The sequence below is a fragment of the Eleginops maclovinus genome, chromosome 11 (genome assembly GCF_036324505.1).
Source record: "Eleginops maclovinus isolate JMC-PN-2008 ecotype Puerto Natales chromosome 11, JC_Emac_rtc_rv5, whole genome shotgun sequence".
NCBI classification, from domain to species: domain Eukaryota; kingdom Metazoa; phylum Chordata; class Actinopteri; order Perciformes; family Eleginopidae; genus Eleginops; species Eleginops maclovinus.
In genome coordinates, this window is record NC_086359.1 from 6,714,074 (window position 1) to 6,738,060 (window position 23,987).

At 41.3% G+C, this 23,987-nt stretch overlaps 3 protein-coding genes across 5 annotated transcripts; all 3 read right to left on the reverse strand.

Moving 5' to 3' along the window:
• Nucleotides 1-179: 179 nt before the first annotated feature.
• Nucleotides 180-8,870, reverse strand: aldocb (aldolase C, fructose-bisphosphate, b). The gene is given in 10 exon segments (XM_063895042.1): nucleotides 180-1,328; nucleotides 1,422-1,585; nucleotides 1,588-1,620; nucleotides 1,928-2,102; nucleotides 2,216-2,299; nucleotides 2,418-2,578; nucleotides 2,666-2,720; nucleotides 3,336-3,547; nucleotides 3,683-3,799; nucleotides 8,755-8,870. Coding segments are annotated over 9 exon segments (1,089 nt in total). The 5' UTR covers nucleotides 3,795-3,799; nucleotides 8,755-8,870; the 3' UTR covers nucleotides 180-1,235.
• Nucleotides 8,871-9,713: 843 nt separating this feature from the next.
• rskrb (ribosomal protein S6 kinase related b) lies at nucleotides 9,714-15,984 on the reverse strand. Its single transcript, XM_063894462.1, is given in 14 exon segments — nucleotides 9,714-10,543; nucleotides 10,545-10,733; nucleotides 10,844-10,957; nucleotides 11,355-11,465; nucleotides 11,703-11,791; nucleotides 11,955-12,044; nucleotides 12,256-12,283; nucleotides 12,424-12,464; nucleotides 12,691-12,798; nucleotides 13,434-13,503; nucleotides 13,925-13,993; nucleotides 14,202-14,285; nucleotides 14,378-14,668; nucleotides 15,744-15,984. Coding segments are annotated over 14 exon segments (1,362 nt in total). The 5' UTR covers nucleotides 15,774-15,984; the 3' UTR covers nucleotides 9,714-10,495.
• Nucleotides 15,985-16,587: 603 nt separating this feature from the next.
• cct8 (chaperonin containing TCP1, subunit 8 (theta)) lies at nucleotides 16,588-23,565 on the reverse strand. 3 transcript variants are annotated; one of them, XM_063895781.1, is made up of 16 exons: nucleotides 23,368-23,565; nucleotides 22,517-22,607; nucleotides 22,038-22,117; nucleotides 21,606-21,755; nucleotides 21,079-21,259; nucleotides 20,923-20,984; nucleotides 20,696-20,833; nucleotides 20,412-20,590; nucleotides 20,133-20,199; nucleotides 19,963-20,050; nucleotides 19,754-19,869; nucleotides 19,394-19,465; nucleotides 19,089-19,253; nucleotides 18,605-18,724; nucleotides 17,824-17,951; nucleotides 16,588-16,872 (listed from the first exon to the last, which is right to left on the reverse strand). In XM_063895781.1, exons 1-15 carry the CDS (start codon nucleotides 23,425-23,427, stop codon nucleotides 17,844-17,846), a joined length of 1,677 nt encoding a protein of 558 aa, XP_063751851.1. In that variant the 5' UTR covers nucleotides 23,428-23,565; the 3' UTR covers nucleotides 16,588-16,872; nucleotides 17,824-17,843. The 3 variants fall into 3 exon arrangements, with proteins under 3 accessions (XP_063751851.1, XP_063751850.1, XP_063751852.1); XM_063895780.1 differs by having other exon boundaries at nucleotides 17,820-17,951; XM_063895782.1 differs by lacking the exon at nucleotides 17,824-17,951.
• Nucleotides 23,566-23,987: the final 422 nt, after the last annotated feature.

Below are 23,987 nucleotides of genomic sequence, written 5' to 3' on the forward strand. Positions count from 1 at the left end.
ATTAGTGTATGTAAATGTACAAAATTATGATTGAGAAGGTTAGCAGACAATAAAACTGCTCCCTTGCAGCCTCTTCGCTCTGGCACCTCTTTACAATGCATGTGTGCGCCTATCTGTAGTCTGGGTATTCATTATGTGATGGACACCAAAAGAATACATGTAATAAATTCACACAACGCTTTGCTAGTTTTTTATGTTTATTTTTCTCCACTATTTAACACACCAAGTGCTTCAAGAACAATATTAACATCACAAACATCACAGTAACCCAACACAGCAGTGACTGCTTCCCCCGCTGCCAACCACACGTATTGGTCCACATAATCTCAGCAGTAACCGTCTCATCTTTCCGTGAGGCTGACTGGGGGAATCAGGAGGGGGGGCGGGGAGGTGGAGATGACACACAATCATCACATAATATTGACGCCTTCACACAACTGAATACATTGATTACTTTATGTAAGTAAAAGATAATGTTATACTGACACACAAGATGTTTCTCTGATTAGTAGTAAGTAAAAGCGTGAGAACAGAAAGGGTAAGATGAATCCTGGCGAGGGTCTACTGACCGCTGCTGGAGCTACGGCTTTCTCAACGTACAACAAGCACTTTGCACTTTTGGACAGTCGCACCAACTCAATCTGGAAAAGCCGACGTCTTCACACTGTTTGTCTCGTCCTCTTGGCCCTTAACGGATGTACTGAAGCCACTAATGATCGCTTGGTCCCACTGTCACGGAGGATGTTAGTATAGCGTTTAAGGGATGAGCTAATACTGCATTCTGACATAAGCGAAACACCGGTACAGACACTTCCAAGCTTGGGAGCAGCTTGAGATTTACCATGTGGGGGAGAAAGGGAGACGGCACCAGGTGTGGAGACAGGAAGAAGAGGCATAAATTGAACACTGACTGATTATCTTGACCTGTTGTTAAAATTTTGCAGCCTCTGACTTCTGATCAGACATGACATCAATTAATTTTCAGTCACAACATTGTCTCGAAGCAGTTTTGATTTGTTTAGTTAAATAGAAGAACAAACAAGCCTGTTCCCTTTAGTATGGTAGTTTCACATTATGTTTTTAAATACACATAACTAATCATGTAATTTTTTATAACTCTGACAACTCTAAAGTACAGTAGACAGCGCAGGCCTTTGATTTATGGAGGAGTGAGGGGAAATAGCAGAGCAGATATAAGACTATAACTATAAGCCACAGTTGAATGTGGTAGGTGTTTAGTAGGCGTGGTTAGCCACGTAGAGGGATTGTCCTGCGGCGGTTCCACTTCCAGCAGACTGGTACTTGCCGAGAGCAGCCAGACCGTTAGCCTGAATAAAAGACAAAGAGAGCACATTAACAATATTGCACGCAGAAACTTTATTTCATCATCTTATTTGACGAAGATGTGTCTGATGTCTGACCTCGGCGCGCTTGATGAACTCCTCGGTGGCGGCCTTCTCGTTGCTCAGCTCTCCTTTCCATGCGTTCAGGGCGGAGGCCTGCAGGGCACGGCCGTATGAGAAGGTCAGAGCCCAGGGCTTGGTGAGTGGGCAGTTGTTGATGGCGTTAAGGTTGATGCTGGCCTCTCCTCGGACTGGCCACCTGACAAGAATGTCACTCCTAATAAAATAGAGAAACAGTTAATATTCATGTTATTTATCTTCTCAAATCTGGCTTCATGCAATGTTTTATTCTATGATATAAAAATATAACTGTGGGGATTCCTGTTGTACCGTTTAATAAGGTTTGGGGTTGTCTATATTTTGGAATTGGTCTTTGTTTATTACTCATAAAAATGTTGTGATCAATTATAGGTTGGATTTTATCAAGAATGGAAACATTTTATCTAAAGCACTTTGTACGGACCTAAGAAAGCAAATAAAGTTAATTCACATTAAATATTGCTTAAATCTATCTCGTCTCTGACCTGTGACTGCAGGGGGCACGGTGCGGCGCAGGGCGGTGACGGTCGCCATGGCGATTTCCTCGTTGGTGACCTTGGTGGGGCAGGAGTGTCCGGGTGTCACCATGTTGGGTTTCAGCAGGGTCCCCTCCAGGTACACATGGTGGTCTGACAGTGCCTTGTACACCGCAGCCAAGACCTAAGCAGCGGCAGAGAGACACATGTTTGTCAAAGGACTGTGAGAGCATTGTTACAAACGTGGGGAAATCTTTAAGGGTCGTATTCAGTGTCATATAAAGTCAGTAAATTCACCTTCTCACTGACGTACTGGCAACGCTTCAGGTCATGTTCTCCGTCAGGAAGGATCTCGGGCTCCACAATAGGAACAATGCCATTCTACAAAACATTCAGAAGTATAAAGTTAGGTTATTTTGATACACTATGAATTTGTTTGTCCTCAAATACCACATTTAAAGTGCAAAAAGAAAACACCCCAGAATAATCTCACACCAACCTGCTGGCAGATGCTGGCATATCGTGCCAGAACATTAGCGTTCTCCATGATGGCCAGCTCAGAGGGTGTGGTCTCGCTGATCTTCAGCACGCTGCGCCATTTGGCGAAGTCTGCACCGTCCTTCTTGTACTGCGCACAGCGCTCAGAGAGCCCGTCCAGCCCTACAGAGCAACACATACACAGAACCATAGTCAGAAACCCAGCAGGGGGGGTTGTTTCTGAGAAAGTGTGTTTCTTATTTATCTTACCCTGTGTGGTGGTCTCTCCATTTGTTCCAGCGAGGGGCACGACACCTTTGTCCACCTGCAGGCACATTTATTTATGTCACATTTAAGTCTCATTAACAAAAGACTTCTTAATCATTGAAACATAGCACAAACAGCATTGGAATATTAAAGGGTCCCAGAGAATAGAAATCGTAACAAAAAAGGAAGCAATAAAATATTTGATATGTTGCCACACTATTAATTTAATAAAATAGTAATTTTTGACCAACCTTTACTTTATATTGTAGAGAATCTGATTCAAAATCCTATGAATTTCCCTCTCAAATAAAACCAACATCCCTGAATGTATGTTTTGAACGCTCCCAGTTTCCCCCTCACAACCTGACCTGCTGTTATGTGTGGGTCTGTTTGTGTCCAAACAAGCTGACAACAAGTCTGTTTCCATAAACATTGTAGTAACCTTTTTAGTTTGAACAGCCAAGCACATGATGTGTGTTTTTGCCTGCTCAACCGAACTATTAGATATAACATAACCGATATGGCTTTGGGGACATTCAGAGGCAAAGGTACATCAAACAAATAAGGCCCAACTGATTCTTTTTAGGAGACTGAGATGAAACCCACTATTTCCAGACTCAAGGGACCTATGACGGAGGCTTTAAATTTGACTATTACAGTGAGCAGTGTGTACCTTGATGCCGACAACAATCCCACGGTCCTTGATAAGCTTGGAGAAGTTCGTGCCGTCGTCTGTGTTCTGGTAGAGGGTTTCATGGAAGAAAATGACCCCTCCGATACAGCTGTCAATGCGCTGGTCGGCTGTGAAGAGCAGCTGGCGGTAACGACGCCTGTTCTCCTCTGTGTTCTCAACCCCGATGGGGTTCAAACGTTTCCCCATGCTACCTGTGTAGTCAACACAGAGCTGTTCAGTCAAGACTCGATGACAGTATGTATCTATCTATCCTTTTGTTACTGCAGCATTTAGAACTTTATAGGAAAGATATTTGTGTTGTTATAACTTTGTACACAAGTGCATACCGGTGGATTCATCGGCTGCGAGGATGCCCTTTCCTGGAGCAGTTATCCTCTCAGCAATTTCCTGCAGCTCTTTCTTCTGCTCAGTAGTCAGTGCGGGATACTGGTGAGTCATGGTTGCTGAAAGAGAATAAGAAAGCCATGAAGAGGTCGGGTTGTTCAACGACCTGGACGACAGCCAGGCAGTGGCCCCATTTTCTATTGTCTCTTTATTGTCTACACTACATAGCTACCTCGCTGCAGAACTAAGCTCTTCTCATATAGGGCTGGAGGATGCTGGAACGAGACAAAAATCCTACAAGATGGCGCTTTGAGACACTAAATCCAAGGACCCAGCGTGCGCATGATGTGACAAATCAAAAGGGCGTGAGCTGAATGTGTTTTTCCTGAGAAAATGTAGCCATAAATGCAATGACCATCTGGGGAAAGAATTTCTCTTTAATACGTCAGCTGGCCATACTGGTGGCCACAGCAGTGCTGTCACAATGTGCCAACATGCACGTACACACCTCGTGTAAACCAGATCACTTTGTTCCCTATTCCCTTCTTCACTCTGCCGTAAATAAGCCGTTGCATAAGCCCTTCCCTCCCCACCCTACTCCATGCACAGGAGACAGAGAGGGAGCGATTATGCAACACTGCTCCTATATACTCTGCTGCCAGTCCTCATTATGGCTGCTGCACGGCACGTTCTTCTCTCCTCAGCAACACTCACTCTTCTCCTTTTGTCATTGAATCTTTTGTTGCACGTTTACATGCCTTCTATTTCCTTGATAAATACATGACTTGACCAAGATTTCATCATCATATCTTGTTTCATTCAAAGCCTCTGCTGTGGCATGCTGATGAATTCTGAGAGACATCCACTGGCAAGATTGAACAGGCACGGTATTTGTAAATTCCAACTTTCACCTGCCCCTTAAACGCATCACTCCCACTAATGGGTACGGTTCCATGGAACAAGCTGTGACTTCTGGTGTTTGCTCCGGTTGGCAAGCCACTCCCAGCTAACAGCGTCACTGACTGTGGCTCTGCTCGACATCTCAAGTACAGCAGGAAGTGCCATAATATTGTATCAGCTACAAATATATAATTTAATGGGTGTCGATACTCCTTTGGTTACAAATACCATCAAGGATAAATAATAGATAAACAGTACATTATTACCACCAAGAACAAATATCTGAACACTGGGTTACCAAATATAAAACACACAATTGCAGCAAGTAACATAAAATACAAGGAGGGTTTTGCAAAGCTAAACAATGAACTGACCGCTGGATTCCCAACTAAGGCTATTTTTCAGCAGTAGGACATACTCTATATCCTCTGTGTTAATCCTCAGCTTACAGCTATGAGATAACATCCTTTAGAGAACACACAGGCCTCTCAATGAAAACGGTGTGCAGTTACCAAACAAATGTCCGGCGCTGCTCACTGCTAATAGTTAAATTAAACAGGAGAAATGAAAGAGGCCAGGACCGTCCCCTGAGGGAAGCAGTTAGACGTAGTTAGAGTATAAAGTCAAGCAGATTTCTCCAGTGGAGGAAAAGAGAGTATTTACACTGTGTAAAGGCCAATCCAAGGGGAAAAGCATGGAGTGGGACTTCAGTGTGTTTACGTGTGCAAAGCCCTGCTCCGCTGTTAGCCAGGCAAAACTCACGCTCAGCAAATAGCTGCCATCTTTTGTGAAGCTCTGCATGCTTCAACAACACATTACCCCTGACATTACCTCCAGTGTGTCTGCTGGATTTCTGCTGAGGAAACATTGCATTTTGAAAGGGGATGTGAAATATCCATTTTATGCAATACCAGTCCAAACGCAAAGGAAAGTTACTAATTGAGCTTTTTGATTAAAAATAAGAAGCTAAAAAGGGCAAGGACACTGGAAATGTTTTCAGTTACACACTGTCTATCCTGCTTGAAAAGAGGACCTTGAAAGACAAAGCCCTGCTGTCTGCATGGGAACGGCCTCTGATATACGATCAGCCCGGAGCAGGTTTGGTAGCAACACATCTTTCAACACAGACTTCTGCTTCAGAAGACATTCCGCCATTTGGGGGGTAAATCAATCCAATGAATAAATATCAATACAAGACGTCTAAACATGACAGCCATTTCAACAAAACCTTTAAATGCCACGTTGTGTTGGTAGTCACAGTGCAGGAAACACAGCAACAGTTCCTCGTCTGACTCAAATAACCTGAAGCTCCAGTCTGAGACGCAGACTCTACCACTGCAACTCCAATAAAGGGATAATCCAATTCGCATAAATCAAGTTTTGTCCTTTAATGAAACTCATGAGCTTGTGGTGCTTAATTTGGTCATTTATTTATCCTGTATTGCACTTCAATTGGGATGGTAATGAAAGAGAAGCTTAATTGCTTGATTAAAAAACAAGAACAATTGATTGAGGTATTTTAAATCCTGTATGTCCTCGTACTTTATTACAATATGCTGCTTCATGCTTGAGATGGCGTAGCTTTCCGTTCAACGCCATTTTGGTAACAAAATGGAGGAAAACTAACTGTTAGGATGTATTGATCGAAAGCCAGCCTCTATTGACTGATGCAGTGTTGGATGACAGACTATGATGAGTTTAGTTATATGTCCTTGGTTTCCTGCAGTGTTTTATAGTTAAGCCACCCCAACTGTCCTATGAATAAACAACATCTCTACTAACATCAAAGGAAATTCCTCATTTTTAAGTAATATTATATGAGGGTCATTGAGCTTCAGGGGTAAACATAGAAAAAATAAATGCTAATACGGGTTGTTATAGGATAGAAGTTTCAAAATGTTCCTATCTGGTATATTTGTCAATGTTAGTTTCCGCTTGTTCGAGGGCACTCCAGCAGCCCAAACACTGATGTTAAGTCTAAGAATTGTCTTCATATTAGTAAAGAATGTGCCCAGCTTGTGATGATAATGTGACACTTCCACTTTCAACAACTTTATCTTTGAGATGATGATGTACTGCGTGCAGGGGTTACCCTCTAATGAAGGACATCACTGCATGATTTGAAAACTACAGCTTTAATAACGCCTTGGAAAAGCCGTATATACTGGAAAGGTGATTGGGAATCCTTTCCATTAAAATGTTCAAATTGGGAGAAACGTGCAAGAGATGAGATCATTATTAAGTTGTTTCTCAACATGTCTCTCTTTGATTTCCATTCTAGCCTGTTGCACAGTGGTCAGCCTCAGGAAGACAAGCACGATTTCTGCACTGCGACATGAAGATCCAACAGCCACCTCCCTCTCCTGTGGCGTCGTGCAGAACCCCCAGAGCTGTGAACATTGCATGTCGGAAAACATACTAATAGCCTTCAGTTGAATTCAGTAAACATCAATCATACGGCAGATTGGTCTTACAGTCATGCTTTCAAGTGAGGAATCAGGTTTAACATGGTGTTACATCTATTTAACTAGAACCCCATTTTTAAGCTGTCCCTCTCATCTACTTTAAGCTTTAACCTTAGAAAAGACAGGAAGATTAAATCATACTAAAACATCCAGTCATCATTCTCTGCAAAACTGATGCTGCACGGGTTCACTAAGCAACCCAGGATGCGGTGAGAGAAGCCAAAACCATAAATTATAAACACTTTCTATAGTCTATAGCTATAGGATACGCTGCAACAGGTCTTTCTTTTAAGAACTGCTGCAAACAGTACACTACATTGTATTTTTCTAATCTTTCGTCCACAGTTTATCGAGCCTGAGGACAGGGTCTGGCACATTTAACAGTTCTTGATAGTTTCTATTATAGTAATAAACATTTGAATAAGGAAACAATCCAATGTTTGAAGATAAAAATGGGATATATTCCTCGTTGTAGGTTCTGTTGCCTAGACTGTATCATTATCACCATCTTGAGGTTTATTCTCTTTTTTTTCCCCCTCTCCATTGCAAGCTGAATGCAGACGAGAAGCTCTGGTTAAAAAAAAAAACCCTGCTTTGAGTGCTGCTATTTGTCACCAGAGGAGCTGCTGGCCTTGGTGATGCAGGCTCCGTTTTTTTTGGCTGTTTTCTGCCCTCAGGCCTTGATCCAGCTGAGCTAAAAGAGGCACTGTTTCTCAAGCAGTTCAGCATTAAAGCCTATGGCAGATCTCAAGGTTGCAGATTGACATTGGCAAAAATATACATATTATAGAAGGAGTCGCTCTTAAACTTGGTAAACAAAATCATTTTCTTTTTCCAAACCAGCTAATTATTGTTTAAAATATAGCCTGTCAAAAGTGACAATGTAAGGGGTTTCTAAAGCATCTTTTGGGAAATGAGCCCTAGTTGCTACTCTCTCTACTAATTATTTACTTTGTAATTGAGCAGTATGCAGATTTTAAACAGCATTAGATATGAATGTTTATTCTAAATAAAGAATAATCAGAAAATAGAGAAAAATTATCTGGTGCACAAGGCCACATATTCAGTGTCCAAATATAAGGGTGAAAAGGGACATTAACTGAATTAAAATCTGTGATGTTCTGGCGTTATTCGTATAACATATGGTCTGATGGTTCAAAAGTATTATTAAGGAAAGCTAAATATAGTCTTTAAATGTCATTTATTAACACGATTTTAAAAAATCTATCAATGACATATTTAGGCCTACTCTTCCTCATCCAGCCCCGCCTCCACCACATCACAGGGTGACTACGTGCTCAGAAGCAGATATGCACCACACAGCTGCCATCCGGATACAAAATCTAAATGTTTCAATTTTTTTATAATAAAAGAGACTTAGAGACAGAGAGCAGACGCAACAGGCTGTCTCAGTTCATCCTTGAAGGTCATAGTTGTTTCGCCCTTCCTGTTGCGTATTTCGACGATGGGCGGAAATACCAGACTTTAAATACAATGTTCTATAGGAAGGGAAACTTAAATGGCTTTCTGTCGAAAAATACGACGACATTGTGAGGTACTTGTCATTCATTTATGGCTAACTAGCTAGGAAGAATAAGTTAGCTTAAGGCTGTAAAGCAGCATCACACCCCTATCATCGTGATTATAACCTATACATGATCACTAACAGATGAAATATGTCCTATAGATCAAATCAGGAGTATTCTTACCTGCTGGTGGCTGTCTGGACACAGAGATCAGGTGAGTCGGAGGATGCAGAGTGTCTCGGTTTCTGCTGCAGCGCAACGTGACCCTTTAGTCCTGGAGTCGGGGGCGTGGTTAACATCATTGCGTCACGTGATGGGGCGATGCCGAATAGCTTGTGCGCATGCGCCGAGCATCATGGCTGAGTGAAGATGCAGCATGATTTTGCAACTTTCTGGAAAACCTCTGGGGACATTTCTAATCTACAGCTTTGTGTCTCATTCAGAAGCTTAACGTAAACTAGCATCCGATTAAATTACTCTCTATGAAACCAGGCCTCAAATAAAACGGCATCAAGTCGATGTGCTAATTATTTAAATGAGAAAAGGTATTCTGATTCTTTACTTGAGTAAAAGTACCAATACCACACTGTAAAAAGTACTGCATCAACAATGGTAGCTACTTAAGAAAAAGTATTGTAATTATGATCGGAGACGACTATGAAGATCAAGTAACTGGGTTGATATAACGAATCTACACCTATTGTGTTAATCACATACACATTATAAATGTATGCCTATGCATTTACATTCACTTGGTTATATGTCATAATATGTCAACTAAATACAAAACTAAATTCTAAGAATAATAAAGGATCATAATGTACATCTAGGACAACCTAAGAAAAGGCAATTTGTTTGCTATACCCTAGCTTAAACGTTCAAATACAAATTGATAGCAGTTAGTTTCATATAAGTTTTCAACCTTCATCTACACCACCTATGATCCTAATTATAACCCTAACACGATCCCTCTAAAATGTAGTAAAGTATACACTGTAAGTAGAGTAAACAAATTGTACATGTCCACTACATGACAAAATGTCCTTTCTTAACCAAACACAAGCAATGTTTCTGCAACAGTGTGGCGTAACTGAAGAAAAGGGAAGCAATGAGCCATCTCACACAGACAAAAAGAAATCCAAATCAGTAAGTCGCTGTACAGCAACAGTTTAATATTCCAGCTGTGCTATATGGTCATTACAAAAATACACTGTAACATAACATATAACAACAAATAGCATCCAAAATAGTCATATAAACTTTATAAAGAGGATGTATAAATAAGCATTTTTTGGTGACAAAAAACTAAGCTCAGGATCACAGGTATTGAGGATGTGAGGTATTCTGGGTACACTTCAGGGCATACTTTACACAATCATAATACAATATGATGATCAGGTAAGTGCCTAAAGGTGTGATCACAGGCTAGGGTTATGGCAGCCTAAGATAATAGAAAAAGGTTGTTTCTGTCAAAATGTTAACTGGAAGTAAGATGGGTGTCAAAATCAAGGCTGACATGGGAAACCTGCGGGTGCAACCCTGAGAACAGGTAGTCAATTATTCAAACCATGATCAGCCACATGAAAACTGAAAAAAAACAACGCATTCTTTGTTGCACAACTGTAGAGCACATGCAGGAGGCTTGAAAAGGTGCTCATTGGAGAAAGGCAATACAAGTTTTAAAAAAACGTATGACTCTTAGGGGGGGAAATGGAGTTTTTCGAATGTTAATCAAATTAATCATTCCTTTCTACACTAAAGGTCAAATTAAATAACAATAAATTATTTTTAAGACATTTTAAAAGGCGCACCACACTTGTGTGTAAGGGTGAATAAGTGTGCAGCAAATATACGTACATATATCAAATCATGACAGGCCTTTGATTTGAGTGTGTTACGAACCATACTGTAAACTGAATGTCCGTCACACAAACACTTCCCTGCGTGGGACTTTTTCCTGAGCAGATTGCAGTGGGAGTGCTGGGCCAGGGGAGTGGTACAGCTGTGTGCGTGTGTGTGTCAGCATCCAGCTGTGTGTCCGGCGTGGCGGGCGGGCTGAGAAACGAATCGTAGTCGAAGCCTTTGAGAGGCTGCAGAGACAGAGTTAGGCCTCGGCGTGCTTTGGCCGGTCGGTCTGGTCTTTCTCTCAGCTCCAGAATCACCTTGAAAGAGATGAAAAAAACCACTCCACTTTTTATCGTGAAAATTTCCTCAACAATCTCACTAACGTATGAGCAGCCAAAGTGGCTTCATCCAGAGAGTCTTCAGTTACCTCCACAGGCTGGCGCTGCAGCAGGGCGAGGTCAAAAGATGTTCCCCGGAAGAAGGTTTGGCGTTTAAAACGATCAAGGGTCTTTAGGCGGCGGCAGGGAGTTTTACACAAAAGCTGGACAGAGAAGCATTTCTAGATCAGGATTTGACATCAGACTAGCCCGGCCAAGCAGTTAGTAGATACTGGCAGTGTAAGGAAAGCTACTAACTACTTTTTTGAAATGCTTTCTAGAACAAAACATTCAGATGTATATGTGATATGCATTTATAACAAAATATAATACAAAGTCAAACAGAAGAAAAAAATCCCTATTTTGTTTATTTGACTTATTTCAAAAACTACACATAGAAACTACAGAAAGAAATGACATAAAAGTAAATTAATAATTAGAATTTTCTCTGGAAATATAAATGAAGTTGAACAAACAGCAATACCCATCACCGGATACTGGTGCAGGTAGTCAAATAATTTTAATGTTTTATGGCAATATGTTTACACTTTGTGTAATCACCTCCGTTAATAGCAAGGCCATTGGGGAGCTGAGGCTGAGGGGCATTTCGTAGGGGAAACTCCTGACTTTCCTCAGCATACTGCAGTGGTCTGGTTCTGGAGGCATGGGGAACTGAGGAGAGATGGACATTTTCAGAAGGCCAGACCTTTTATCATCCTTTCTATGACTAGATTGAAGAAAACATTAAATCATTTGGGGCCTTTTACATTTATATCATTTGATTTAATGTTATGAAAAACTCAATTTTACAACAAAATCATTTAAAGAACAATTCAATCTCTCAATGATTGTGGGAAATATCTGCTTATCATGCAAGACATGTCAATTCTACCGGCAACAAGATCTTACCTTCCCAGTAACCAATGAGAACAGCAGGATTCCCAGCGACCACCAATCAGCTGCATGGTTGTAGGGTCCGCCACTGAGCACCTCCGGGGCTGCAGAGCAGGTACAGCATGCTCAAAACACCGGATGTAGGCTACTATGTATTTGTACGTAACATTTCTATTCACAACCTCGTATAAAAGATTAAAATAGTGCACAACATGCTTAGTCTGTAAATATTTCCTCAGTGTTTAGATGTTATGCAGTGTTTCTCACCCATGTATTGGATGGTTCCACAAATAGTAAAAGCTCTTCCTCCTCTCTCCAGCCGACGGGACAAACCAAAGTCAGCTAAGCGGATGTGTCCTATAACAGACAATTTACATGAGATGCATATGACATAACATTTTTACTGACTTAATGGTGTAGGAATGTAAAAAAATATTTCCCATCCTAACCAGATCTCATTGATATACAAGGGCATTGTAGTGATGGACTGACAGATGTGCACATATTTGCTGGAAGGTTCTCCAGCAGCAGTCAGGAGTTATGCTGCTCTCTGCTGGTGCTTACTCACCATTGTCTGTCAGCAGGATATTCTCCATCTACCGAAAGAAATTGTCAAAAAGACTGAATTAAACACACATTCATATTTACAATTTAACAAACTTCAGGTGCAGATTCTCCAGTGCATTAAAGGTATTTTAATTGGTACCAAAATGTATGATTAACCTCCCTCTCTTACCTTCAAATCTCGGTGAATGATCCCAAAGTCATGCAGAAAGCCTATAGAAAAGAACAACAAAATATAAACTCAACTAGACTGCTAGATCTCACTGGCATATTTAAAACCCACTGCTTTGTTGTTGTGGGGGACCCAATGACAGCTGATAAATCCTCTTTACTTACATTGAATACTGTCAACTAGGGAACCTTTCCTAAAGTCACTTCTGATCTAACTTTTTTAAGGAAACTTGAGGTGTTAAATATCAAAATGGTAGAGCATGCTCACCGAGTGCACATCCCAACTCTGTTGCAAACACTCGCACCGTGTCCTCTGAGAACTGACCGATCATCTGCCAGTATGTGTACAGGTCTCCTGTGCTGCAGTAGTCACACACTACGGGAGAAGAGACATCGTTTAAACATGCTTTATCATGAAATGAGTGGTGAGAGGGGTAGTGAAGGTCAGCGGGATGTGGAACACACACACTGGTGCAAGTAAATAGGAAAGAGGAGTGTGATCTAGAAGTGAGGAGAGTGTAAAACTATTTTCCTAAAAAAACAACAACTGGGGTTTCCAAAAGTGGGGTGAATAGTGAACAGGTGTGTGTCTGGAATAATTGACCATCCCTATCTATGTGGAGTTATCTAGCCTCAAGAAGCCCCCCTCTTTAATACAGAAGGGTGGCTTTATACAGTCTTAACTTGCTCACAAATAAGTAAATCAGTCATGATTCACTATTCGAGTAAGCAGGAGCGTCCTCTCCTTCGCGTGCATGTGTTGAGATGCAGCATTCAACATCTGGTCCCCAGGCTAACTTTGCTCTCTTTTTCTCACAGGGGGTGGGGTAACCATCAAACTGGGTCACAGTTTCTGAGTCAGTGGCTGATTTTGGTATGCTCCGGACGAGAGGAAAAGGAGGCAAAGCAGATATAGGACGGACAGACAGTAGCAGACTGGGATTGTAAGGATTAAAGTCTTGGGGTAGTGGATTTGGGTTGGATTGGGTCAGTGGTCTCTTGCTGACTCACTAATGTAGAGGTGGCGCTGGGTCTGCCAGCAGTCCTGGAGGTCATGGACAAATGGGTGGCGAACCTGACGCTGCGGGCAAAGGTCCAAGAGCAACGTGAACAAAATCTCAAGTTTGGCCAATAAACAAAGAGAGGGCCGCTCACTGGATTATGCCTAATTTACTAAATCTGTGAAACAGTGGTTACAGGACAATAAAACATGCGGTCATAAATCAATTATCTTCAGTTATCAGTGCCTACTACCTTTAATGTGTGCTTTTGTGTCTGTTGTGTGTTTATGGGTTTGTTATAATGTGCTTTTAATTGGACCCATAAGAATGAATATGTTCTGTAATTCTGCTTCAATTGTGCTTATGTGTTTTAAATAAATCTAACTTGTTTTCTGAGATATGGGTTAGCTTATAACTTCAGTAACTAAGTATTATTGATGAAATCCTTGTTCAAGATTTACCAATTAACAGTGATTGTCAAAGTCTTTTCATATCACCTACCTGAACAATAACTTCTTCTTTTGACTGCTCCAACACCCCGAGTCTTAGAATCTCTGATTTGGGTATAACCTGTTGGATGACAGAAATACTGAGATGAAGTATGACTACTCAGCAGTCAAAACCAACCTACATGTATGTCATACTCTCGGTCTTTTGAACTTTATACAATTTGTAAGCACTGTACTTTTTTCATGAATTAATAAACAGGCAGTATATTTGTGGCTTCGGTGAATAAAAAAACCACATTTAAAATATGAGATTCAGGCAGTAGACTCACTTTGACAGCATAGGTTTTCTGCTTGGCTTTGTCCTTCACTTTCAGAATGGGCCCAAACGAACCTTTGGCGATGTAACTCATTACCTGGTGACAGAGTCAGTCAGAGGGATACAGACATTATCCAATCATATCCAGCCTTACACATTGCAGGTGTGTATGTTGGAATTGAGATCTACCTGGAAGTGTTCGTGCCCAGGCACATTTCTATGGGGGAATTCGGGCAGGAACATGATAATGAACCCCGGCAGGCTCCACTCTGCTCTCAGCTTGCCTGGGCCGACTCCCGCCAACCTCAGCACGTGATCAGGGATGTCGGGGGCCTTGCCTTGGAGCATTCGTCGCTGACCCATGCGCAGGGCTGGTTGGGCCAGGCGACAGATGCCTGCTGGGATAGACAGCCCCATGCTGGAGAGGAAGCACCGCCACCCAGATGAGAAGTTTTCATCCTCCTGCCCTTCAGCAGGCCTCTGTAGGAGGGACAAGGGAAAAGAGATGCACCAAGAAGCATTATGGTGATTGTAATGGGAAGGTAGAGGAGTATGTTGGGGAGTAGGGAGGTTTTAGATTGGGCCCGTTCCACTGCTCCAGAGTTCTTTTTTTGCTGAATAGCCTAAACGAATACATTCAGACTGCAGGACTGAACAAGACTATCTGGAGGAAACCCGTACATGGAAAAGTGGGAAAGAAAGAAGTGGAAACAGGAATGTTGTTGTGGATGATTTTTTTTTGTTGGTGTTGCTGAATAGCATAACCAAATGCATTCAGATTATGGGAAGAAAAGCGCACACACTTTAACCTTGAGAGTATAAGGAAAGATCTCTTTATAATTATCATATTCGCACAAGTAGTACAATGATAATAAATGAATACTTTTATATCCTATCCCAAAAAACAAACCTTTCATTTTTGTACACGACAAGATTGAGGATTGTTTCTCATTTGTGAATAAACAAGAGCAAAAGATACCCTAATACACCCAATCTGCAGTCACTCGGTCACACAAACCTTCTCTCCGCACCCCCCCTCTGCCCCTGGGCTGCACAACAGATCTGATGCTCGGTGGTGCAAGATGTGTGCAATCAACCGTGCTGGATGTTATAATCATCAGAGCCAGATGAAGGCACAAATATATCAGTCACTCAGCAGAAATAACTGTCAATGCAAAATCTGCATCTGACTGGGCTTTTAGGATTAAAATTGGATTTTGTTTGTCGTTCAATTGCCAATATCTATATAGATTTCAGATGTCCGGAAGTGTGAAGTTTTCTCCTTCAAAATAAAAGCATCAATATTAAAGGTACTATTAAAGATAACGACAATTTTAGGAGATAACATCAAGTATAATACAAACAACACATTTTTAATAAACTACACAACTGTATTACGTTATTTCGGTTTACTGCTAAAATAAAACCCCATAACCATCCGTGACGGGCACTGTCGTTGCTGCCTCGTGATTTTTCGGAACCAAATCATAGCCATGGAAACAGGGAAACCCACCGAGTGCGTCACACCTGAGCAACTGTACACAACCTTACTCACCTTCCTGCTTTTACTGCTGTCGGCCCCCATCAGTGTGACAGGACATCAGCACTGCAAACTCATCCGGACACCTCACATTTTGCTGTACGCTTCCATGGTAGCCATTCAACAGTTTCGAACACAGACAGTTTCAGCTTAAAAAAAGACACTTAAATATACTCTTTTATCACCTTTCAGCAGCTAAGCTTGCTGTCGGTGTAAAGTGTGATAGATGTGGCGACATAGAAACAAGTTAATCCTTTGTAGGGGCAACGTAATCGCAAATCCGCCCACATCTTTGCCATCCAATGAGACTGCAACCTGGTGGAGTTCGGCTCCCCCTGCTGTTCTCTGTAACCAGACCATCGATTCCACATACGAGACAATTTATATTATTGTTTACATCATTTGCATAGCAGACCTGGTGGCGTGTTTTGTTTGTTTGCATGGAACAAACACTTGCATGCATCAATACAACTATGAACGCATTGTGAAGTAGTAATTCTGTAGTCATCAACCTCTCCCTTCAATTTGCGTCTTCCATAAATAAACCAGTACATGCATAAATTCTGCTGCTCCACAAGATGTTGCGAGCAAACACACGGCCAAACATCAAAAGGTAAGTCGTGCATGTTTGTACTGATTTATGAGCTTCAAGGAAAGGAGACGTATAGAACTAATGTATAGTAATAATGTACCATTACGGACATAGTGGTACATTATAGCCCTTCAACTGACCCAATTGATTAAGATTGAAACAAAGAAAATATATGATCTACAATCACCCAAAGTGTCAAAAAATGACAATGAAACAGCAAACCCCATTTCTGAGTGACATGAAGTGAAAACAAAATCCAAACCAGGATGATAGCCCAAGTGCTTTTTATTTAGGACTACGAACAAATAAAGCAAACAGTGCCATCCATACATTTTACTTTCACATATTTGTTAATGTGTGGTCATTGCTACAAAATGAACCAAACTGTTGATCTTTAAATAAACAAGTAGAAAAGGTTTTGTGAATCCATGTGGGAGCGTTCAGGGTCTAAGGGGCATCAGCTGCACGGCATCAGATTCAGTCATCCTCATCGAAGTCCTTCCTGCCGCCCTGGGGAGGTTTGGGTCCCCCTGCTGGTTTGGCCATGATGATCTGAAAGAAGAAAAGACAGTTTTCAGTCACTGGATCAGTAAGTTCTTACCGTCTGGACATCTAGAGCACGGAGATCGTCGCAGCAGGATGTAGGCTCTGAGGGAGGCAGGTTCACAGATAGTTCAACTAAAACATTCATGTTTAACAGAAATTAGCATGGGAAGAAACCCTGAGATAAATATGAAGATTTGTTGCTTGGATTTATACACTTGAATAGAGATGTAGGTTATATTTTAAAAGTGAAAGAGCGGATTTAAATCCTTAAGGATACCCAGGAGGACTATTTATACCTGTGAAATATTGATAGTCTCATATGGGCAGATAGTTTGCCAAGAGAAAATGTGCCAACATGGCAAAAAGCCAATGATGCTTTTCAAACGAAAGGACGAAACTGTTAAATAAAATATCAAATCTCCATCCAGTTACTGATCACAGAACTAAGGACTCAACGACAATGATCATTATCATTAAATAATCTCAGACTGCTGGTTATTGACAAATTGGGCTGGGATTTATGATGAAGTAGAATGGCTACAGGGATTGAAAAGAATGCCCACCAGGCAACAGAGCCACTTTACCACCTGGAGCCCCTCATCTCTTACCTGTTACCTTTTTATTAAATCATTAAAGTTACATGGAACGTTTTTGAAATTCACTCACCTGGGGGCATCCACTGCAATAGAAACATTTAATGAGTGCATGCAGCATGCCATCACACCATACTGTATCCGTTTTGTGCAAGTGGTTTAGTTCGCCGTCAGTGACACGCTTTATATCAAAAACACCCTTGAGGTGGCTGAATGCTTTAGCTTTACAACATTTCCTTGCATTCAGTTCTGTATCACACCTGGTGTTAGTAGTGACAGGCAAAAAAACACTTCAAACTTCAGTTTCCCGTGAGCGAGTGAGTTAAACAAAATAAATCACACACGCATTCCAGGACCTACTGACGGAGGTTGTGTGTTCGCACTCTAATGGTGAGTGTCAAAATTATCAGGTGCTTCGTCCCACTCGTCCTTGTCCCAATGGCCTCTCTGTTTGGGAGTCTTGGGTCCCCCTGCAGCTTTAGCCATGATGATCTGCATCGCACATATCAACTAACATCAACTACCTGGTGGACACTAACACTTCACAAAGGCCTCCACAGTTGCATCTCAAAACTGAATAGTTTCCCACTTCTGTTGAAGTGATGGGATAAAAGTCATCAGGCCATGGGAGAATGTAAACCTGATGAGACAATGTCAAGTCCAGAGTCTTTGTATAGAAACAAATGAATAAGAATGACAGTACAGCACCTGTTTCTGCTCCAAACAATAAATAAAGAGAAGGCTTAGTTCAACTATTCAAAACATGGTGAAATAAAACCCTCAGAGTATTCCATATAGTTAATACATATAACAAATAGTGATGAACAGTTACAATCTTCAAATTGGTCACAAGGGAGATAATGTGAGCCGATTCCTTAAAAACATAACACACGGGTATAATTCAACTTGCGAAACTAGTCACACTAGCTTACTGTTAGGGTAAATATTTAGCCCTGTTGCAAATACAAAATAATATTTGTGACATCATTAGGAAAGATGCTTGGGGCTTCCTAAAAACATGATAGTGGAGTTCTGCAGTTAGCCTGAAGTTTTGTAGTTTTTTCTTTTTATGCAATTTGATGACAAGAACATAAACACCTGCGTTTTCCCTAAAAAAACAAACATTCAAAAGTATTTGTACACACCTGGTCCACTCTCAGTACTGTGATGGCAGCGTTGGTAGCCAGTTTGACGCCCCAGTATTTGACCAGGTATGGTTCCACAATACCAGCCTCAAGCATGTCCTTCACAGCGGGGCCTTCTCCCTAAAGACGACATCACATCCTCATCAATGCCATTGACAGTTCAATAAATCCCCAAAATAAATGGCTATGCACTCAGGGAGGCTGAGAGGAAGAATTCATTCTGCATGCATTACTGAATTATAGACACAACTTGAACGGGCTTTATTAAACTGTAACGAAAGGCCGCCAAGTTGAATGTTAAATGCAATTATTGACTATAAACCTCACTTTAATAAAAACACCTCACTAGCAGCAGTTATAAAAACTATGCATGAATCATTATTGTGTAAAGTGGCAAAATGTTCGACAAACAGCAAAGACTTTATGATGAGCTGGTCAATTCTTAACTTTGAATATTGGTTCTGAACCATGTACAGACACACACCTCAATGTCAAAGCCGACGTTTTTTTTCCCCTCGTGATGTGCGGAGTACATTTTAGAGAGGAGCTCGCTCCCCTTCACACCAGAGTTCTCAGCCAGCGACCGTGGCACGGCCTCGAAGGCTTCAGCAAACTTCTTGATGGCGTACTGCTCCAGACCCGGGCAGGACTACACAGGAGAGAAGAAAAGGTCACGTATATGCAATTCATCAGCAAGTCAAGCAGTAAAGACAAAAAAGGGTAAAACCATGGAAGGAGGCATTCATCTGAACCGGGTGCACTTCCATTTATGGACTTAAATGTTTGTACCTCTCCGTATGCAGTGATCCGTTTGGCTAGCTCAACCTCAGTGGCTCCGGCTCCAGGTATCAGACGCTTGTCCTGGAAACGGGGAAAGACACAGAAACTTTAGCAGTTGTGCCAGCCACAGAGTAAATGGAAATAGATTCAGAGTTGACCTTACTTTGAGGCTTCTAAAAGTCAACAAAAATCCATTTGAGATATTTTTTAAAAACATTTTGTGTTTAAATTTTAAGTCTTTTAGATACATTTTGACATGATCCTTTTCAATGTCTCATGCTTATATCTTTCTTTGCCTGTACAAAAAGATTCTTTCATTTGTATCTCTCATTACTCACACTTGTACATAGGTTTATTGATATAACTTACCCGGATCAGAACCTTGAAGGTGTTGACTCCATCATCTACAGCCCTCTCAATGTCGTCCATCAGGTTGTCGGTGGAGCCTCTGATCACCACCGTTGAAATGATACCATCTTCCTTCTCTGTTCAACACAATCAAGAACCAACACATTGAGCCTTTAACTCAAAGAGCAAAGAACAGATTTTAAATAAAGACTCCCAAAAGAAAGGCTTACCGTGTTTGAAGACTACCACCTGAGTGTCCCCCACCTCTGACAGGTAAACGCTGTCACAGTGACCCATCTCATCTGGGGTTGGCGCAGTCTAAGAGAGCAGAAGAGCATCGTTATAGAGAGGTCATTGAGTTTTTATGCTTTTTGTCTGAATGAAACATGATGGCACTCACCATCCTGGGCAGTGCTACAGCTCCCACAGTCTTGCACAACCTCCTGAGGTCCCACTTGGAGTTCAGCCTGATGGGGGAAGAAGGGGGAGTTATGACTTAGTGAAGTACACTGTGAGAAAGGCTCTGCAATACCGTTTTATTAATACAGGAAATCTCTAAAACAACATGGCTTTGGGCAAAGTAACGCGAAAGGTTACATTTTGATATGAAACTCTTTTCCTACAAGCTTATATCCATTATATTTAACGGTTATTTGGATTATTTTCTTCTGGTTCTTACCTGACCACCATGAGGTTGTACTTGTTGGCGTAGTGCAGTGCCATGTCAGCCACTTTTCCCCCAGTCACAACTACGTTGGCACCAGCATCCTTGATGGCCTTCACCTGAGCTTCCATCATTTCCTCCTCTCCCTTACTGAAGTTCATGAGCTCCTTTGCGTTATTGAGCAGCACTGTGCCCTATGTGACAAAAGAAGACGATTGTTGGCACCCAAGAACCGACCATCTTTAGAGTCCTGACTGTGGGAATTTTTTTCCACAGCCGTCAAAGAGAGTTTTCATTACCTTGGTTTCTGTCACCATGCAGTCAAAGGGGCAGGAGTAGACCGCGATCTTGGCGTCTTTAACTGATGTGACATCTCCCTCTGCTTCCTTCTTAAAAACCATGCCGTGTAGCACAGTGGACGATGTCACTCCACAGCCCTGAACAAACCACAGACAGTGATTTAGAGCCAAACAAAACACACACTGTAAAAAAAACCAAATACCTTTAAAAGGATAATAATGCTTACCAAAATCTTGCATACTCGGACACCATCAACATTGAAATTGCCGGACTCTGGGAAGATGGACACTGAAACACAACCCAGTAAGAAAAGGAAAGTTAAAGAAATACTTACACTAAGTATTAATAAAGATCTTTGAGGAAGTCTGCATTCAGGACTCACCACAGGCCTGGGCGATGAGGTTGGCGAGGAAGTCTTCATTACCGTACTGTTTACTCATGACTGCTGTGCGGATAAGAGCTGTTGCCTCCTTAATATCGTGGAGGTTTTCGGCAGAGGAACATACGCAGTCTGCCATGACCTCGAGAGTCTTTTTGCACGCCATCTCATAGCCCTCGATCACCTGTTTCAGAAAGGGAAAAAGACACTGAGCAAAAGGCAGCAATCCATTTCTCTAGGATCCAGAGCGAAAGTGTCTTTGCCATTAATAAGCTTTGAAAAAGCATCACCAAATCAGCATGATATTTATTCATGTATTGCAGTTTCTAGATGGGATGCCTTAAACTGTGTCAGTTCAAAACCCAAGAATTATTAGTTTAATATGATAGGTTGAAAGCAGAACTTCATGATATTTTTTGCATGCAAAATCACTTAAATGACCTGAATTTATGATCAAATACTTGGCTATAGCTTTCCTGCCAATCAATTGCTTAGTTTTAAAATCATGCATAAAGACAGCATTAGTTTACCTCTGACACTGACAGGCCCATTCTGAGCAACTCTTCGGCCAGCTCAAGCAGAGCTCCTGCAAATACCAGGACAAAGTTTGTACCATCTCCAACCTCCTGCTCTTGCATGTGGGATGCCATGACAATCATTTTGGCGGCTGGATGCTGCACCTATAAAAAGAAAAAGGAATCAGAGTAAGTAAATAATTATTCACGTACAATAAATTAGATTTGCAGTAGAATGATGCAAACAGACAAAATAAAAAATATATATGCACATATAGAATAACTGTACAGACTATTGTTACGTACAAAATGCAAAAAATGAAATACGAAAGTAAACAATTAGTGTTACTACAAAAGCAGTATTATCAATAGATGTACAACAGTTACATTTCCTTATTTCAGAATCATTCCTGTATGCAGTGTGTTGCGTATGTTAGGCATCCTTACCTCAAGCTCTCTGAGGATCGTTGCGGCGTCATTGGTGACAAACAGCTTCTCCAAGTGGTTGATGACCATTTTGTTCATACCTAAAAAATCAGAATCAAGTTTATTGCCAGGCACGTTTACACATACCAACAGGGATGCAAACTCATCAGGTATGAACAAGGTGACAATGATCCGATCCCCCCCGGATTTTACCGAAAGGTGACAAGTTTGCATCCCTGACAAAGAATTGCTTTGGTTTATGGCGGTGCAAAAATAAACAAACTACGAAAATAAGTTGTAAGAGTAGGTTAAAAAATATAACAATAAATAAAGGAGTACTTTTGCAGAATGTTTGCAGAAATGTGCCAAATATATGCTGAGCATGAATATGGCTCACAGAAAAAAGGCAACAATGTCATAGTTTAGCATTCACTGATTCAGTTTATTTCAAAGTTTCAACGAAGGTTTTAAACATATGTTCCTCTTAGCTGTGAGCTTACCGTTTGGCCCATAGGCGGTGCGTGTTGTCTGAGAGAGCTCCTTGCAGGCTCTGATGTTGCGGTAGACAGCCTCCTCAAGCCCGGAGTAGTGCTGCGCCAGAGAACAAAATGAATCAGATATGGTGACTTGCAGAAGCAGGTGTATTGCATCATACATGTGTTCAATGTATTGTAAAAACTGGTTAAACTGCATGGTCTGTTTTTATAGAGAGACTTCTTGAACAGGGACTACAGATGAAAAGTAGCATGTTGGCTAATTATAGCATCTTTTATGCCATGTCATGGTGGTTTTTTTCTTTTTAAAGTACCTTCTCTCAAATAATCTCAATGTACAAGGTCTGAGAAATAATACATTTTTTTGCATTTCCAATTAAAACGGATGGAAAACAATGCCTGAAAGAGTAACTGAATGCCTACATCAGGATTATTTTTAAATGGGGAATAAACGTTATCAATAACTTGGACAACAACAAATGTGAACTGTTGTTCGTATGTTTAATTTCGTTGTCAAAAGAGACCGTTAATCATCAGCATCTCTGACCCAGGCGATGTAAGCCTCAGGGAGTTAGCTAAAGGCTAACTGGGTGTGACTGCTCTCCAATAGTCAATTATAATTGCAACAACACTGCAGACATACACATCATGTTTAATGGCTAAAGAGGAGAGTCAAAAAAAATGTACATCTTTCAGTTCGTCACAACAGCCCAGGGTGCAGTAGCTCTAAGCGGCCTGGCTTCCTTCTAGAAGTCTCGCACATGACTGTGAATAGGCATGCTAACATTAGCTAGCATGCTAGTTCACAACCGCACTCAAAGATACCAAACTCCTCCAACAAAATCATGTAACTTTACCTTGGCACCATCCTTTAACATTTGGGCAAAGCCCGGAGCTTTGGGAACGTGAAGAGCCATTTTGTGATGTTTATCTGCCCCGGTATCTTGAAGAAGTTAGCCGCGGCGTGGGTTCAGCTCCTGATACAAAGCCGGAGAGACAGAGGAGGAGCGACTGCAGCGAGGCGTGGGCTGAAGACGGAAAACAGCAAGGGACAAACTGAACGATGCTCGTTTCACCTGCATGACCATAACACACCACTAAGCAGAGCTGTTGCCTTTATAGTTGCATTGCTACATCTAAAGCAAGCCCTCAGAAATGTAAGAACTGTATAATTCTTAATTTAAACATGGGATACCGGGGACATGTTCCCACCACTTTTGGAAATGGCCAATTTTGTCCCAACCACATTGTATTAGGATCATTTGTTAAAAATGTTGTGAAAATAGCGAGGACAAAGAACGTTTTTTTTGGTAACCCAAGTGGCACAATTTAGCGGCACTGTTTAATATTAGTAATAATTGAATAGAGAATAGTAAAGCAGTTGTTGCTCCCACTTGTCAGCAGCATTGCATAGAAACTGCACTAGCTGTCAAAAAAGTATTGTAAGCATATGTAGGTATTTTTAAAAAAAAATCAT